This window comes from Marmota marmota, unplaced genomic scaffold, assembly GCF_001458135.2.
Source record: "Marmota marmota marmota unplaced genomic scaffold, marMar, whole genome shotgun sequence".
Classification (NCBI taxonomy): domain Eukaryota; kingdom Metazoa; phylum Chordata; class Mammalia; order Rodentia; family Sciuridae; genus Marmota; species Marmota marmota.
Window position 1 is genome coordinate 11,874,591 of NW_026000101.1, and position 19,537 is coordinate 11,894,127.

General features: G+C 35.8%; 1 protein-coding gene across 3 annotated transcripts in view; it reads right to left on the reverse strand.

The window, feature by feature from the left end:
- LOC107147750 (myb/SANT-like DNA-binding domain-containing protein 3) overlaps nucleotides 1–19,537 on the reverse strand; it is a 137,840-nt gene that overhangs the window by 58,765 nt on the left and 59,538 nt on the right. For all 3 annotated transcript variants that reach the window (XM_015492262.2, XM_048783299.1, XM_048783300.1), the window contains 2 exons: nucleotides 12,368–12,477; nucleotides 1,970–2,099 (listed from right to left, as the gene is read on the reverse strand). In XM_015492262.2, the coding sequence (XP_015347748.1) occupies nucleotides 1,970–2,099; nucleotides 12,368–12,477 (240 nt within the window). The remainder of the gene's footprint in view (nucleotides 1–1,969; nucleotides 2,100–12,367; nucleotides 12,478–19,537) is intronic.

Below are 19,537 nucleotides of genomic sequence, written 5' to 3' on the forward strand. Positions count from 1 at the left end.
GATGAGAGAATTAAATGAACTCTATAGGGCAAAGGGGAAAAGGGGAGGAAGGGAATGGAGGGGGCTTGGGGTAGGAAAGAGTGGAATGAGATGGTCATCATTACTGCAAGTACATGTATGAAGACACAAAGGATGTGACTCTACTTGTGTACAGCCAGAGATATAAAAAAGTGTGCGCTATATGGGTAATATGAATTGTAATGCATTCTGTTGTAATATATAATAAATTAAAAATTTTTTTCCAGTTTCAAAATTTTATTATCAATTATGTCAGTAAATTAAAATTTTTTTTAAAAAAGAAAAGGCTTAAGTCCAATCTTAAAGCATAAGAAAAAGATTTTTCAGGTAAGGAAAGGAGAATGATAATTCACACTCCTGAAATAGGACCTGTTAAAAACCAAATGATAAAACACTGGCTCACTCAGCAAATAACAAAATCAATATAGCACCTCATAGTTAGTTCGTTCAATCATTACTTAACAATCCCAGGAGATGATATCTATTTAACAATTTAAGAAATTGGGGCTTAGAAAAGGTAAGGTTATATGAAAAATAAGAGTTGGGGTAACTTTAACTTAGTTCAGTGCTCTATCCAATCTATCACTGTGGCTCCTAATATTTAACATTCACTACCCATTCAAAGCACTTGGTGTCTTATACACATGCTCCTCATAAATGATGCACAACTAATTTGGGATTAGAAAGAACTCCATAATCCTCCTTAGTTTCTAGACTAAATCTGTTAAAAAAAAAAAAAAAAAACCATAGTTAAGAGAAGTATATAAAAACTACACCACATGGTAGTCTCCTAGCCTAAGATCATAATAATTTCTTTAAGTACCTAATTAGTGAAAAACTATGGCCTTGTCCAAAGAGAGGTCTGGCCTTTACCCTTGCCTTCCAATATATATCTCTTCTAGGGGAAGGTGGCACATCAGGACTCAGTGTGGGGCCAGACACATCTAGTAGTCTTGAGTGTGGCTGTCAACACTAGAAAGACCAGCCATACAATTTAGTGTCAGGGATTTGGGTCACATGGTATTAGCAAACTTAGAGTCTCAGATAAAACACATGAACAATCAATGACACTTGCTTAATGGAGCCTCAATAAAAACCAAACACTGAGGCTTGGCAAGCTTTCCTGGTTGACAATATTCCACACATAGTATCACACAGTGAGGCCAATAGTTAATACAGTTCAAGACTCCATGGAGAGAATACAGCCACAAGCCCCATGTTTGGAACACTCCCAAGTCTGCCCTGTGCATCTCTTCCTTTGACTGATTTTCATATGCCTTCTTACCTTCAATAAATCATAACCATGAGTATAATGACTCTTGGTAAGTTCTAGCAAATAACTGAGCTTGAAGGTGGTCTGGGGAACCTCTTGAACTTGGTGTCGAAAGTGAGGGTAGGATTGGGGTCTGGGTCTTAGCTGGCCCTAAAAATCTTTACCTTTAGTAAAAGGGAGAACTTTAACATAATAGGAAAAGAAAGTAAATGGGGATAACATTAGTCTCCACCCTTCCCAGTCATTTCATATTATAATTTTAATAACAATACCTCCCCTGCATCCCTACCCTCAATAAAAACAGCAGAGAGAAGCTAACATTAATACTTCCCAAAATCAACTACCACCAATTCCAGAAAAAGGAAGCAAATATACACAGCTTGGCAGCAATGGGTGGCAAAGACAAAGGGAAGAGCTTGAAATGACATACAACCTAAACCTAAAATGTTTCTCATGGTTTTTTACAGATACTCCTCAAACCCTAGGGCAAAGGATGTGCAAAGTCTTCACAAAAAAAACCTCAAGACATAAAAATGGAGAAGTTACACACTAAGGATGTGAATGGGGGTGAAAAAGAGCTCCCTGCAATTTTAAGAATCTCTCTCTGGAAGGAATTTTCCTTTTGGCAAATATAATGGAACCAGTTCTAACATTTACTCAGAAGAATGTCATACATACCAGAATAACATGGTCCTCTTGCTACTACTGTTATCTCTTTCTGGTGCTTACAAGCAGCCCTTCTGAGAAAGCATTCATTTTGATAAGTGTCCCCATTTGATCCACAGACGGGAATATAATTTGTATGGCACTACAAATGAAACAAAAATAAACACTCAGAACTAGGCATGAATATTAATAGTTTATTTCACATTCATGAATGCAATACCATAGTATTATGACAGTCTACTACTGAATAGTTTGTTCTTTTACTTGGGTTTTTTAAAAAAGAAAAATTATGCTACTTCTTCATACCTTTTTCACATTCATAATGAAAATACCAACTATCTGTAAAAATGAGACTGAAAATCCTTATGCTATCTATTTCATTAACTTGCCATGAAAAGCCACTGAGATAATAAGAGGAAATTCTTGACAATGTTTGTAAAGAGCAATAGGTTAGGTAATGTCATTTTAGTATTACCAAAATTCATTTCTTTAATACTTCTATAGTAGGGAAGTTCCAAACTAAATGCTACAGAAGACACAAAGAACTATAATATGATTTCTATTCCCAGAGACCTTATACTCAATAGAGTCATAAAAATATGACAGAAAATGCTGCATAGCTAAATCATAATCCAAATTAATAGGATATACAAATAGAATATACATCTTTATTTTCATGTACACCTGGTAGGAAACTGCTTCAGATTCTTTTAATCCAAACATTTATTATAAGCAAATAGAAGTATCTGACTGCTGTGTTGTCTTTCTTCTAGTATAATCATCTGCATTCATTTACATGTTTGCCTAGTGTTGTAAGCTAGAGTACTCAAAAAACAAACCTCCTCAGAGAAAGTGAAATGTGAACTGGGCCTTGAAGGATGGGTAGAAATAAGAAAGTTTAAGAAGAAAAAGGATGGGCTGGGGTTGTAGCTCAGTAGTAGAGCGCCTGCCTTGCACGTGTGTGAGACTGGGTTCAGTCCTCAGCACCGCATAAAAAATAAATAAATAAAGATATTTTGTCCGGGCTGGGGAGGTGGCTCAAGCGGTAGTGCACTCGCCTGGCATGCGTACGGCCCAGGTTCGATCCTCAGCACCACATACAAACAAAGATGTTGTCCGCCGAAAACTAAAACAAATAAATATTAAAATCTCTCTCTCTCTCTAAAAAAAAAAAAAGATATTTTGTCCATTTACAACTAAAAAAAAATTTTTTTTTTTTTAAAAAAGAAGAAGAAAAGGGGTAAGATAGGTTTCAGAAATGTCAAAGAATCTGCATGTTTTTAAAAAACTTTAAAACTAGCCAGGCATGGTGGTGCATGCCTGTCATCCCAGCAGATCAAGAAGCTGATGCAGAAAGATCACATGTTCAAGTCCAGCCTCAGCAACCTAGTGAGGTCCTAAAGCAACTTAGCAAGATCCTGTCTCAAAATAAAAAGTAAAAAGGGCTGGATATGTGGCTCAGGAATTTATTGTTATTAAACTAAGTTTAATCCTTGATACAAAAAAACTTTAAATTTCTACATTGTCAAAAATATCATAAATTAGCTGGGCATGGTGATGCACAACTATAATCCCAAAAGTTCAGGAGGCTGAAGCAGGAGGATGCAAGTTCAAAACCAGCCTCAACAACTTAGGGAGGCCATGAGTTAGAGAGACCCTGCTTCAAAATAAAAAATAAAAAGAGCTGAAATGTGGTTTAGTGATTAAGCACCACTGGGTTCAAACCCCAGTAAACCCCCCACACACACACACACAAAAAAAAAAAAAGTCTAAATGAATAGTTTTAAAATCTGAGGGAAAAATATAATGCAAGTTTTAATTACTTAAAAAAAAGAGAGAAAATACAAATTAATAAAGCAACAGACCAGAGAAATGAAGTAAAATTTATAGAAAAAATACGAAATAGCCAGTTAATATACAAAAAAGCACTAACATTCACTTGCAATCAGAGTTATATACTAAAAGTGAAACATTATTTTTAACTTAATGTCTTTAATACTATTTAAAAATTTTTCAACTATGTGAGCATTCCAATACACCAATTATAGTCATCTAAATTGGTTCAACTTTGGGGAAACATCATCTAACAATATGTTTCAAAAGTTCTAAAATGGGAATGCAGTTTTTGTTCCAGAATTACACATTTAAGAATCTATCTAGGGTTGGGGATGTGGTTCAAGCAGTAGCACGCTTGCTTGGCATGTGCAGGGCACTGGGTTCGATCCTCAACACCACATAAAAATAAAATAAAGATATTGTGTCCACCTAAAACTAAAAAATAAATTTAAAAAATAAGAATCTATCTAGGAGCTGGGATTGTGGCTCAGCGGTAGAGAGCTCGCCTAGCACGGGCAGGACCTGGGTTCGATCCTCAGCACCACATAAAAATAAAGGCATTGTGTTAAAAAAAAAAAAAAAGAATCTATCTGAAAGAAACTTGTAGACAAATATTTATTACAGTCTTTTCAAACAGAAATTTGTACTATCCAACCTAAGTGTCAAATAGAGCAATGTTTAATTAAAACATTGTATTTGTTCAAGAATACTGCAGTTATGAAGATTTAACTTCTAAAAAATACTGTGTGACAGAAAAAGCTAATATCAGGTTAGGTGAAAAACATATATATAACTTCTGGGAATTTTGTGCCATTTTTAAAAGTATTATCTATCTGTAAAACTAAGTGCAAAATTCTAAAAATAATATAGTAATATAAAATAGAATATAGCAAGAAACTAAATCACATCTTTTAATTTAGAAAAGATGAATGTTTAAAATAAATTCTGGAAGAAAATATCAACAACAATTTTTTCACATTATGTCTTTATGTTTTATTTCTCAATTTTTCTGCAATTAAGATTAACTATTTTTTTTAATTTAACAGAAATTTGTTTATGAAACATAAATACAGCATAATATCACTGGTAAAAACAATTTCTAACTAATAAAATATTTTAAAACCAAGTTGATTTTGTACACATTCAATATCAGCAGAATCCTACATCAACTTTTATTAAAATTAAATTTTTACTTTAGGAAATTTCGTGTAGAAAATACAGTAATATCATATACAAATAAGTCTGATCTGTCATACTTTATCCCAATAATGATTTTTATTCTAGCATCCAACCATACTTCTACATCTTTACTTTCATGTACACCTGGTAGGAAACTGCTTCAGATTCTTTTAATCCAAACATTTATTAAAGCAGATAGAAGTATCTGACTGCTGTGCTGTCATCTGGTATAATCATCTGCAAGCATTTACATTGTAAAATATTTATATTATTACAAATTACTTTTATTTTTCTCTTATATTGGAATTAGGTATCATATTCAATTCTTTAATTATGTTTATGCAGGTTACATTATATTTAATAAAGAAATTAAACAAATTTTTTTAATTGGAGTTGGACACAATACCTTTATTTTTATTCGTTTATTTTTTTATGTGGTGCTGAAGTTCGAATCCAGCGTCTCGCATGTGCAAGGCAAGCACTCTACTACTGAGCCACAACCTCAGCCCCAAAACAAAATTTTGATTATTAAAAAATAGCATTAAATCTGATAGGGCTGACAATCTTCACAATTATTAAATAGTACCTATCTAGAACAAGCACTGAATTACAACTTTATACGTACTATCTAACTTAAGTATCCCAATAACCATGTGAAACACATAGCTTAACACATAGAGCTAGGGCTCTGGAGTCAAAAGTACCTGTGTCCAAATCCTGCCCACCATCCATGTGACTATGAGCTAGTACCAGAACCATTTTCCCATCTGTACAAGGGTAATTATAATAGTCCCTACCTAAATAAGGTGGTTTTGAGGATTAAATAAGAGAAATCTACCAGTAGGTTTTATATCTGGCCACAGTAAATTCCCAATAAACATTAACTATATCACAGGTCAAGCACTGGTAAAAACAATTTCTAGCTAATAAAATATTTTAAAACCAAGTTGATTTTGTACACATTCAATATCAGCAGAATCCTACATCAACTTTTATTAAAAGTTATTTATTATTATTATTTCAGAGTCTTTAAGTATTTGCCCAGGGTCACAGCTAATAAGTGAAAGAGAAACAATTCCTCATACGTCATATACTTTAACCATTACATAACTCAAGTTAGCCAGCGAGATCTCACCACAGAGCTCTTGGAGATAATAAGCAGGGGACTTAATGTCCCTGAAATATAACTTCACAAGCATATCCCTAGGGTGAGCCCGAGATGGCAGAAGCAGACCTGCTATTCCTGGGTCATTCTAGTTTCTAGGAGTCATTCTTGGTGATCTCTCAGTATACTTGTGAACAAATGAGAAGAGATCTGGGAACTTCTGATTTCTGCACAGGTGTTGGAACCTATCTCTAGGTTCCTCCTTGTTGGGGGAGGAACCCTCCTCCATCACTTCTCTTTAGCCAGAAGAGCATGATGATACTGCCAGCTATGTAAAGTAGTTTAGAAAGATGCAGCAGTACCCAAGTCTACAGAATCAAGTCATTCAAGCATTTACTGTGTACCTACAATGGGATGAAATTATGCTGCATGTAATCAAAACATAATAACTAGATTATCTGGGCACAGTGGCTCATGCCTGTAATCTTAGCTATTCGGAGGACTGTGAGTTCAAGGCCAGCATTGACAACTTTAAGAGACCCTGTCTCGAATTAAAATTTAAAAGTGGGTTGGTGGGGCTAGGGATATAGCTCAGTTGACAGAGTGCTTGCCTCACATACACCATGCCCTGGATTTGATCCATAGCATCACCAAAAAAAAAAAGTGGGTTGCAGATATAGTTCAGTGGTAGAGTGCTTGCCTAGCATATGTGAGGCCCCTGGTTTGATTCTCCACAAGGACCACAAAAAAATGAATAAATAAAATCGTAGATGGTGACAGGTAATTTCATACATCAACTTGACTGGGCCTCAGGGTGCCCAGATTCAAAATTATTTCTGATGCAACTGTGAAGGTACTTTCAGATGTTATTACCATTTGAATCAGTGCACCAAATAAAGAAGACTGCATTATGGGTAAGTATTATTCAATCTGTTGAGGACCCAAAAAGAACAAAGTGGCAGAGAAAGGGAGAATTCTCTCTGCCTGGCTGCTTAAGCTAAGAACATTGGTCTTCTGGTTCTCAGGCCTTCAGTCTCAGACAGGGATTTATATCATTGGATTTTCTGGGTTTGCAATGTGCAGATGACAGATTGTATAACTTCAACCTCCATGATCAAATAAAACAGATCTTTGTAGTCTCTTTCTCTCACTGTCTCTCACATTTCTCGTGTGTGTGCGCATGCACATAAAACTCTGGCTAATACAAAGGTCTAAAAAGAGGACATGGCTCTCAGCAAGAACAGACACTGATAAATTCAGGAAGAAAGATACATAGTCCAGAGAACTGTGTATAGAAGAACAAAGAGAAGAAAGTCATAGGTGATAAGTTTTCAGGAGAAGATGCAGTATTGATCATTTTTCTTTGTATAAAAATGACTAAACATGGCTTTGTTTAGGTATGTGGTAAGATAACAGCTGTTATTAGCAGACTGAAAACAATTTTAGACTTTTACATACAATTTTGTCATTACCTGTTAAAATGTATTTCAATCCTGTCCCAGAAAGTTTTTATCAGCACCAAAAGCATGCTAAGTCATGAGTTGAAAGTACCCAGCAGAAAGAAATGTTTAATGTGCACACTAAGTCATTGTTCTGAAGGGGCAATACCTAAAGTCTAGCTTGAACAGATTTATAAACTATGGGAAGGCACTGTGGCCAAAAGAAGGCTTTCTCAGCAAGAAGATCAAACTATGGATGTAAGCCCTGAGGCAGTGTGCTCCTACAACCAAGAACCTGCTTTTAAACATCTTTACATCTCGTCTAGGACCCAGAATAAAGTAAATATTCAATAAACACCCACTGATCCCAACTCCTAACTTATATTTCCCTTTCCTGCTCTGCCACAAGAATGCAAATGATTCGAACATGGGCTGGGGATGTGGCTTAAGCGGTAGCGCGCTCGCCTGGTATGACGCGGCACTGGGTTCGATCCTCAGCACCACATACAAATAAAGATGTTATGTCCACCGAAAACTAAAAAATAAATATTAAAAAATTCCCTCTCTCTCTCTTTAAAAAAAATGATTCGAACAGCTTCTGGGAGGATTTTCTCTATTCAAATTTGTTTTTTAAAAAAGGCTATTTCTTTATTAATCTTAAAACTTTCAGCCAGGCACAATGGTGCAAGCCTATAATCCCAGCTACTCAGAAGGCTAAGGCAGGAGGACCTAAAGTTTGAGCCAGCCTCTGCAACTTAGCAAGACCTTGTCTCAAAAAAATATAAAAAGGGTTAGGGATGGAGCTTGGTGGTAGAGCACCTTGGGTTCAATCCCCAGTACAAAAAAGAAAAAAAAGAAGTTTCAGAAAAAGACTTTCAAAAAATGAAGAAAATCAGAACCATAAAGACAAAAACACAAAGATAAATATAATTTTCACAGAAAAATTTATACTTCTTTATGTCAAAAAAGTAAACAAGATAAAAATAAAACAATTATTATTTGTAAGCCAAAAAATAAATAATTTTTAAAAAGAAAAAAGCAGAAAATAAAACTAGGATAACTTCTTTAAAATATGGAATTTTTTTTTTTTACAACCTAAATAAACTATACTGGAACAGTCTCTAAGGTAAATACTATTCAGTAACTTACATACTTAAAAGGGGAACTAAAATCACATATGTTTGTATAAACACAAAAAGATAGCAGCCAATGTTACCTCTAAGAAGAGCAACTGATACTCTAGAATGGAGACTTTTTTTTCCATTATCTATCTTCTTATATTGTTCACATTGTTTACTATGGGTAATATAACTCTTTTTAAAAACACATCAAAACAGTTGGTTGGTTCTCATGAGGGTTTCTGAATTAATGGATATAAAATGCTTAAGCACAATAAGCAATATAGAAGTATTTAGATTCTGTATTTTGTATAGCATGTACACGTACATTCACACATATATACATTATGTTTTTACAAATTAACACAAGGGAAAAAGAAAATATTACAAAAAATAAGCAAAAAAAGCCGGGTACAGTGATGCATACTGTAATCCCAGCAGCTCGGGAGGCTGAGGCAAGAGGATCAAGAGTTCAAAACCAGCCTCAGCAATGGCGAGGCGCTTAGCAACTCAGTGAGATCCTGTCTCTAAATAAAATACAAAATAGTGCTGGGGATGTGGCTCAGTGGTTGGGTGCTCCTGAGTTCAATCCCCGGTACCAAAAAATAAAAATAAAAAATTAGCAAAGAATATGAAACATTAATTCACAGAAAAAATGGTCAATAAATAAGTGGCACGTTTTCAACTTCTCTCATAGACAAATGCAAATAAAAAATTGGCGGGAGGCTCAGGAGGGGCTTTCAGATTTACAAAATTTAAAAGGACTGACAAAATCAAGAAGCTGAGGGGAGAATGAAGGAACTTTGGTTTGTGTGGAGGGGAGTGAGGAGAAGGGAGGGGGGCTATGGAGGTGGGAAGGACAGCAGAAAGAGACAGACATTATTACCCTATTCACATGCATGATTACACTACTGGAGTGATTCTGCACCATGGACAGCTACAGGAATGAGAAGTTGTGCTCCATTTGTGTACAATATGTCCAAATGCATGCTACTGTAAAATAAATTAATTAATTTTTTAAAAAAAGAAGCAGCAGCAGCTGAGGGGGAGACAGGAACTCATACATTGCTAATTGGTGAGAATGTTAATCCTCTCATGAACATCCCACTGGTCCATTAGATCCATACCAAATTTAACCCAGGTAAATACTGAAGACAAGTAAGAGGAATAGCCCCAATCTTTAGCAATGTAAAATAGCTAAAACTGCAACAAAAATACCTGAAATTTTTCTGGTTTCACAAACCAGAGAATAGAGTTTGGGGTAGCCAAAGCTACTAGAAAATAAAAGGGAGATCCCAGGAAGTCTCAGATTCTCTGCATAAACTCAGAGTTTACCAACTCAGAGCTTGGCCAACACTGAACCATAAACGGACAAACTGCTATGTAGTTCCACTAATGCTAAAAGAAATGATAGTTTGTATTGCTACCTACCACAGGAAGGACAGAATCTGCAGTTGGAGGTCAATCAATTCAACTACTTCAAAAATAACAATACTAAGGACTGGGATATAACTCACTGGTAAAGCACAGCTCACCCAGCATATATAAGGCCCTGAGTTCAATCCCCAGTAAGGCAAAAAATAAATAAGTAAGTAAATATATAAAAAATTCTCAAAAAAAAAAAAAAAAACAGAATTGAGACATCTAAATTATATCATTTGTAATGTATAGAATAAATTTAAAAGCAGTCTAACACAGCAAAACACTATCCATTGTCAAATGAAAAAGAAGAAAAATCTAGAGAGATAATACATAAGATGTCCTTGATATTGATTTTAGCAGGAAAAAAAATTTAAAGCAGCCTGTAACATCTAGGCTCAAGTAAAATGTCTGTAATGAATGAAAAGATCGGAAATCCCAGCAGATAAAGAAAAACTATACATTCTAGAATTTAAAAGTCTGGAATTAAAAATTCACCATACAGCAAAAGTAGAGATAATAAAATCAAGCGTTATAACCTGAAGACAGATTCATAAAAATTATCCAGCGTGAAAAACAGAAAGCAAAAAACTGGGAAATAAGATAAACAGAGTGCCTCTGGGGCCTTGAGACAGAACCAAAAAGTCTAACGTAAATCACTAAAATCCCAGATTAGAAGACAGAATGGAGAGAAAAAAAGTATTTTAAGAGTAATGACCAAATACTTCCCAAAGTTAATGAATAACATAAATTTATACATTTCAGAAACTCAGCCAACTCCAAGCAAGATAAATTAAAAGGAAAACAAACCTAAGTACTTCATACTCAAACTGATAAAAAAAAAAAAAAACCTAGAGAGAAAATGTTGAAGGCAGCCATGAATATTACCTATAGGGGGAGAACGGTTTGAATTACCACTGACATCTTGTCTGGTTCTAGAAAAAGCCAGCTTCCACGTTGAGGAGCCCAGGACAAAGAACCAGCATGTCTGGCCAACAGGCAGACAAACAAGGATCTGAAGCCAGACACAGCTACCATAAGCTTGGAAGAAGGTGTCTATTGCAAAAACGCCCAAGAGAAACCTACTTAACACTCTGCAAAACTGAATGTGAAGTCTATTTTGACCATAAAGAACCTGTTGGACAGTACCGCACACCTATCCTTCCCCTTTCCTTAAACTCTCTAAGTTCTTTAATGAAAATAAACATAACCTGTAATTCCAGCAGCTCTGGAGACTGAGGCAGGAGGATCACAACTTCAAAGCCAGATTCAGCAAAAGCAAGACTCAGTGAGACCCTATCTCTAAATAAAATACAAAATAATGCTGGAGATGTAGCTCAGTGGTTGGGTGTCCCTGAGTTCAATCCTGGTACCAAAAAGAAAATAAACATGATAGTTTACTTTCTGAAGAGAGGTCATACACAATTCTTACCAATTTAAAGATTCTTATTACAGTATCGTAAGAAAGATAGGAAATGTGCCTTCTCTTTTCAAGTGGAATTTTCAATTGATGTGAAGGAAATTACCTAAGATCAGGCAAATTTATCTGAGGTCATGAGGTTACTGGAAATACTAACACTCCTATGCTTCTATTCCTAATTTCCAAATCTTTACCTCCCCCTCAAAATCCAAAATGGTTAAGTACATTTAGAATTAGACTATAAGTGAAAAGAAAATACTAGTTCCTTCTTTGTCTCATCTCAAATCCTGAATCAGAAACCATCTTATGAAAAACATTCAGAAACCCTGCAATTTAATTACAGAATAGATACAAAAAAGAAAGGCTTGAAAGCAGCACACTTCATTTCCTTTCTTTTACTTTTTCAGACACTAGAATCACAACACTTAATCTGAGGTTCCACTTCCTAGTCCCTCTCTATCCCTGACTTACCCTGAGGTTCCAAGTCAATCACATTCTTTGGCCTAAAAAAATGAGACAGCAAAAAATGAGAATGGGAAGGGAAAGAGATATACTAACAGAAGAAAAGAAAAAAAGATGCCTACATGTTAGACAGAGGTTCTATTGCAATCTGCACCTTATTTCCCTTCAGTGACAATTATATCTTAAATTTGAATAGGACTTTAAAAGTTTTTCAAAGCATTTTCATATCTATTATTGCCAGTCTGTCCTCTTTCATTCCAAAAAAGAAGCATGAAAGGTACAAATAACAGGGCTTCGTTTGACAATGAAGTACTGGTAGGCTAAGAACTCAATCTTCTCAGGGGGTCAACATGTTATAAGCTTTCTAATTTGTAAAATGTATAATTATAAAATATGACAAATACAAAAAATTTTTAAGTTTGATTTCCTTACCTGAAATTGGCATGCACATTTCAAACCATCTCCATCTTCTTTACAGACTCCTCCATATTTACACGATGATTCATCACAAACTCTTACATCAGACTCCCTCACATTTAATTCTGCAAGAAAGGAAAAAATTGTTTTATATGTATATATTTGGCTTTTTTTAAATCCAGATGTTCATAAACAAAAGAGCAAAGCCTTGAAATGTGTTGGGCATCCCATTCACAAGTATAACAATTAGACAATATACAAAAAGCAAGTTCTATAGAATGCAAAATGTTCAGTACACCCCAGAGAAGCTTAATGACATGTCAAAAAGACGCCCACCCCAAACTTGAAATTTCAGGATTTAACATAATCCCCAAAGGTAAAGCTATGGAATATTTCTATTTTGGCTGCCAACTCCTTACAATAATCTTCTTACTATTGTTTTAATATTTTAGATTATTTTTCTAGTGAGTAACTTATTTTAAATGATAACAAATAAAAACAATTAGAAACAATCTTCTCTTGGTAGTGAAAATAAATTTAAATGATCATTCTAGACAAATTAATAATTTTAACTATGAATTATGAAGTGAACTTGGATTTTGTAATATGTATATATACATATGTATATATAGAGAGAGAACATTTATGTACACAGAAGAGATTAAAAATCTTCATATACTTAAAACTTAAATGCCTGATTTAAATTTGCTTTACCACAGGAAGCAAGTCAAATCAAAATCACACATCATTCTATGATGATTTTATTCCTGCTCCAATACTGTCAGTCCTGCACTGAAAGCATCATATTAAGCTTTCTCTGAAAGCAAATAAATTGCTTCAGGGTTAGTGCTAAGTTGCCAATCACATGGAATTGGGTGAAAATCTCTACAATGCCATTTTCATATCCTCCTATTAGGAATTTGAGCCACAACAACAAATGCACTTATGCAAAGAAAAAAACAAATGATTTTGTTGTTGCTGTTGTTGTTTTAAATCCCACTACAGTTGTGATAACATGGATCTGGGAGCAGGGAGGCCCAAGTTCACCTGAGACTACTGGTCAGCAGCTGAGTAACTCAGAAAAGTACAAGGTCTCCTGCATTCTAGGTCTTCATGAAGGTCTGGCAAACATTTCACGGAGTACCCCCAAGATATCCCCCACCCATGGTTATTTTCTATTTCTAGATTTCAAAGTAGGACTCAAGGAATGGGTCAAGTAGAGTCCAGTGTCTAGGGACATCTACCTTAGTGACATTTCATTGACCTCACTGATTCACTGGTTCTCACTGCTCTGCAATGGCGTCTTGGGTCTGCCACTCCTAGGAACTGACAATCAAGTACCTAAATACACAAGGAATTGACCGGCAACCATAGTCATGTGTGAACCAACCACCCTGAACCAAGCACTACACTAGAGTAAGCACAATTTACCTAACTGTGGGTTGCGAGGGTTTTTTTGTTTTGTTTTGTTTCTTTTTCTTAAATGGATCTCAAGTGCACAGAATTGGATTACTCTAAGTTCAAGCATCTGCACTTAAAATAAGAGCTAGCTTATACAGCTGTTTTGTTATTCTGTTTCACAAACCATTCTAGGTACAGGAGATGCTCTCTTAATTTCTTCTGGCTCTGGCTATGAAAGTGTTAGGCCCTTGGTCCTCCTCTCCCAATACTTGCTCATTGTCCTGTTTCCCTCTTGACCATGTGCTTTAGCTATTGAGGCTCCTGAGGCTCCATCCTAAGCATAGGGGTTTTTTCCTATCTACTCACACTCCTGCTAGGAATTTAAACAAGATCCAGTTCCAAACACTATCAAATAAACAGCTTCAGGCTCAAGGAAAGTAACTAAATATTAATTAAAGATCTACCCTAGAAAAGAGCATAAAAGTGCATAATATCTTTGCTCAATTACAGATTTAACCAAGTTCAAAGGCCACAGAAATAAGAATTGCACAATTTAACAAATAAAACTTAGTGTATTAACTCTTCTTTCCTTCCTTTAGAGGCCTAAAATTCACACTGACTTCAATTACAATCTATAACACAATTAGATATAAAAGAAAAAACAAGAATAACTGAAGTTTTTAATATTGTCTCTGAGTCAAGATGGAGCTTAATCATAGGTTGCTACCTTAGCTTAAGATTCTTTTGAGTTATAATATGTTCTTCATGCTTTTATTTCACAGTATAGTGGATTGCATGCTAGAGAGGACCCAAACCATCCCTGCCACTAAGATTCACACATTTAGTGACCTCTCAAGATGGCCAGGCAAATGTTTGCCTGAAGGACTAAGGAATATTTTAGGAGAATGATCTTCCTCACCAAAGTGAAGCAGAAAAGCTTGGTCCAATAAACAAAGTCTTGAACAGAGGCAGGGATCTGAAGCACATTGTGGCATCTATCTATCACTTAGACTGCTCGCCCAGATCAGACCCAAGAGCTCATCATGACATAGACAGATGGGCTACAATAAGAAATTAAAGAATGTCTTGTCTGAAGTGACAAGACATAAAGACCTCTGCTTTGATGCTTACATGACAAGTTATAACAGAAGTGAGACACACGGGGGGCTGGGACCCACAACCGAGCCTGAGTATCTACAGCATACGTGGCAAAACACAAGGCCAAGAAGAAAAGTAGTGTCAGGCAAAGAGTTCCAATGCTGATAGCTGGAAGGACATGCCAATGCATACCTGTAGGGGCAGCAAACATCACAGGAAGGAAAGGACAGCTGCGACGTGACAGAGGCCCAGGGAAACACCCTTTGGTGACACTAAAGAAGGGAGGCATTTATGAGGGAGCTAGAGATCTGCTATGGTTTGAATGTGTCCCCCAACAGCACATGCGTTGGAACCTAATTCCTCAGGGCAGCCTAGTGGGAGGTGTCTAACTCATGGGGAGGGAGCCACATGAATGAATAATGCCTTTCTGAAAGAAATGGACTAGCTATGTCAGAAATTAAATCCCTTTTCTTTTTTCTGCACATGCTCACATGCCTGTCTGCTTTCTACCATGAGGTAGTACAAGGCCCTCACCAAATGAAATAGCCAGATTTCTCAGCCTTTAGAACCATGAGCCAAAATAAACATTTTCTTTATAAATATACACAATCTCAGGTATTCTGATATAGCAACAGAAATGGACTAAGACAAGGTACTATTATCAATAAGAGTAAAAGTTATGAAATTCTGATTACTCTGGCTACTAGTTATATCTTATTTTATGTCTATCTTGCAATCAAATACTGTTATTTTCATGTGTTAAATATGATTAATTGATCAGAAAGAATTTATTAAGCATCTACTATGTACCTAATTACTATGCTAAGAATTTGGAATACACAGGAAAATATATAACAGGAGGCTTATGATCCTGCTACCATATGGAACAATTAGTGATAATTTCAATATAGTGAATAATTAAGGGGATAAATGGGTAGTACTGTCTATAATTGCTCTAGGAGTTTCAAGAAGTTGAGGATAAAAAGGGATTTGAAGCATAGGGTGCAGAGACAGAAAAGGCGAGAACTTGCATTGACCTTGAAATTTTAACAAGGTTTTTTTTTTCTCTGATAATAAAACATAGATAATTATAAAGAACTTAGAAAAGATGTTTAAAAAGAAAATCATCTTAATTGCCCACAACATGTAATATTAAGATAGAAAAGAGAATTTTTTTAATGTACAAAAATTATGTAAGTGAAAGTAGAGACAAAGTAATTTAATAGTATGCAAAAATAGTATTAATGCTGTGGTTCTCAAACCATGTTCCTTGGGAAAACTGTTGTCCTAGACTAGGATGTAAACTTCATTAAAATCAAGAGTTTTATTTGCTCATTTGCAATAAGAAAAAAGCAATAGATTATATATGAATACACATCCAGTATAGCTCCACGTAATGTATAACCACAAGAATGGGAAGTTATGCTCCATGTATGTATAATATATCAAAATACACTCTGCTGTCATGTATAACTAAAAAGAACAAATAAATTGATTTTTTTTAAAGCATTGGAAAAAAATGGTCTCATTTCAAGGAAGTTTTTATTTCACTTTTATTTCTTAAACCTTCAACAGCTGATAATACCTCTTTACCAGCTATCAATAAAATGTTCAACAAATAAATGTTTCAGAAAAATTCCAACAGTTTTATAAGAACAAGGTCATGAATATACATCTTAAATTCTTAAGTTGTTTTATACTTGTGGCCACCACTAATTACCTTCCTCTTTTTTTTTTTTTTTTTTTTTTGGGGGGGGTGCTGGAGATTTAACCCAGGAGCACTTCACCACTGAGCTATATCCCCAGCACTTTTTGATTTTTTTTAATTTGAGACAAGGTCTCATCAAGTTGCTTAGGGCTTTGATAAATTGCTGAGGATAAACTTCAACTTGTGATCCTCCTATTGTGAGCCAGGATTACAGGCAGGCACAACCACACCCCACTATTCACCTCCCTTGAATCTATCCTCCCCATCTTTCTGAGTAAGGAAACCCAGCTAACTAATCTGTACTTCTCAGCCTCCCTAACTCTGTGCCACAGCTCATATATAAGTAGTGTCCCATCCTCTTTCATTCTTCATTTTTTTTCCTGACAGAACATACCTACATGCTAAGATTGGAATAGATGGAAGCTAGAGATCAAGATGATAGGTTCAGGAAGACAGGAGAGCAAGAGGGTAGGAGAAGAATCATGGAATCACCATACCTACTGTGGACTCAATCCTCCAATATTATTGTTGTAGGAAATAAATGAATGATAACATAAGACAATAAAGCCATCATCGTATAAGCCACTGTTGGTCAGGCTGCCCTGATGTGGTGAAACACAATCCACTTATAATAATCACACAGATTTAATTAAGACAAACATTTCTAAGCAAGAGTTGACAGAATTTATGCTACACTGAAATCCACATTTATGAATTCATCAAGAGACTTCCTGGTACTCTGCCTCCCAACAACTGTGAGAACCAATACCTTAGCTCAAACTCACTACAGAAGAAATCTATTCAGGGATCATCTTCTGAATGTTTCAAGTATTCTGTACAATACCAGGCATCCAGAGGGCACTCTGCTATCTGTCCATGATGACAATTACATACCTGTCTTCTACAGCCAAAAACAGAAATTCAGCAAAATGGACAAGCCATTTCTAAGACCCTCAAAAGTCAATTCTCCAAATAGAAATATTTTACACAAAGAAGCACCCAGAAGAGTGAAAACAAAAATATTTTGCTCTGGTTGCAAAATCAGTCCATCAAGCAATTCTCAAAATGCAAAATTTGTCTTAAATTTAATTAACATTTTAAAGCTGGGAAACAATGCACACTAGGGGAAGGAACCCTGCTGACTGAACCTGAGCTCCCAAAATTCCCAAGGTTTGGCACCACTCACTGGGTTCAGGATGCCATTCAAACTAACACCCAGCAGCCCTCCAGCATGGTATGACTTTCTACCACCTTTCCAGTACACAGAAGGTGGTTCTGTTTAGCTGACACTAACTCAGAGCCAAAAGAGAAAAGACATGTTACAAGAGAATGCAGGGCTTCTCAATCTGAGCACCATAGACATTTGGGGTCAGATAATTCTTTGTCGCAGGTATTCTCTTTGTGCACTAGAGAATTCTGAACATCCCTGGCCTATACCCTGGCCTCTACCCACTAGCTAACACAGTAGGACCACACCAGCTGTGACAAACAAAAATGTCTCCAGACATTACATTATCAACTGGATCACCTCCAGTTGAGAACCACTGCAAAAACTGAAACCAAAGGCTTCATATGTTTGATGCCCTAAGACAATCATTATAAGGAAAGAGTCAAATAAGAAGCAATTTGCAAAATCTCAGCATATTTCTACAGCTATTTTTCATTTCAGTGGTGGTATCTAAATATACTGACTTCAAGTTTATGTCAAGCCAAGGTTCAAAGCAGAGGCCCCAGCTATAATGATGCCTTAACTGCAAATAAGCCTGGCTTTCTCTCTCTCTTCCTATCAAGACCTCACGGTCAACAAGGACCTCCTATTCTAAAGGTCCAACACTTTTTTAAGTCTTTAAACTTTTCCTTTTATACATTTTCCAACTCTCTTCTTGCTCTTTCTATAGTAGAAGACATTCAATAATACGCCCCCCCCAACACACACACACACACACACACACACACACACACACACACTCTGACTTCTTATTAGCTCATTCCTTTTTCCTCTCCTACTGGTCCAATCCCTGACTAAAAAACTCTTAGAGGTTGTCTCCAGTTTAAGCAACTCTTTTTTTTTTTACTATTTATTTTTTAGTTTTAGGTGGACACAATATCTAATTTTATTTTTATGTGGTGCCAAGAATCGAACCCAGTGCCTCATGCATGCTAAGCGAGCTACCACTTGAGCCACATCCCCAGCCCTGTTTAAGCAACTCTTGAGATTAACCAAAGTGTGCCACCCACAGACAAACGTTTCCAGCACAAGGAATCCTCACTCTCTAGAACAACCATGAGCACTTTAACTCCAACCAGGGTTAACTGTTCTTGAGCTTCAATCTAAGTCATACAGCCTAGTTATACACCCTGTATCTGTTGCCATAATTACATGATGTCAACATTTCATAAAGAGTGAAAATAAATTGTTTCTATAAAAACTAAAACTGAAGACTTGGAAAAGGTGAGCTGCTTTAAAGAAAACTACAGTTAAATTTAGAAATCTTCATTTAGAAGTCTTCAAGTTCATTTTTTTAAAAGATCAAAACTGGAATTTGTAAATCAATGCCAAATGTGTTTTAGCTCAGTGGTAGAGCACTTGCCTAGCACATGTGAAGCACTGGGTTTGATCCTCAACACCACATAAAAATAAATAAATAAAATAAAGGTATTGTGTCCATCTACTACAACTAAAAATATATTTTTTTAAAAAAATGTGTTTTAAGGGCTGTGAATATGGCTCAGTGGAAGAGTGCTTGCTAGCATGCATAAGGCTCTGAGTTTGATCCTCATTACTAGGAGGAAAATATATGTACATGTACATTTTTGTTCAAAAAAGAGGAAACAATTCAAGAAATAATTCTGCGCCCTCTTTCAAAATATAATTTATTAGATAACTACTTATGCCTGGCACAGTGGTGCACACCTATAATCCCAGCTGCTCTGGAGGCTGTTGCAGAAGGATTAAGGGTTCAAAGCCAACCTCAGCA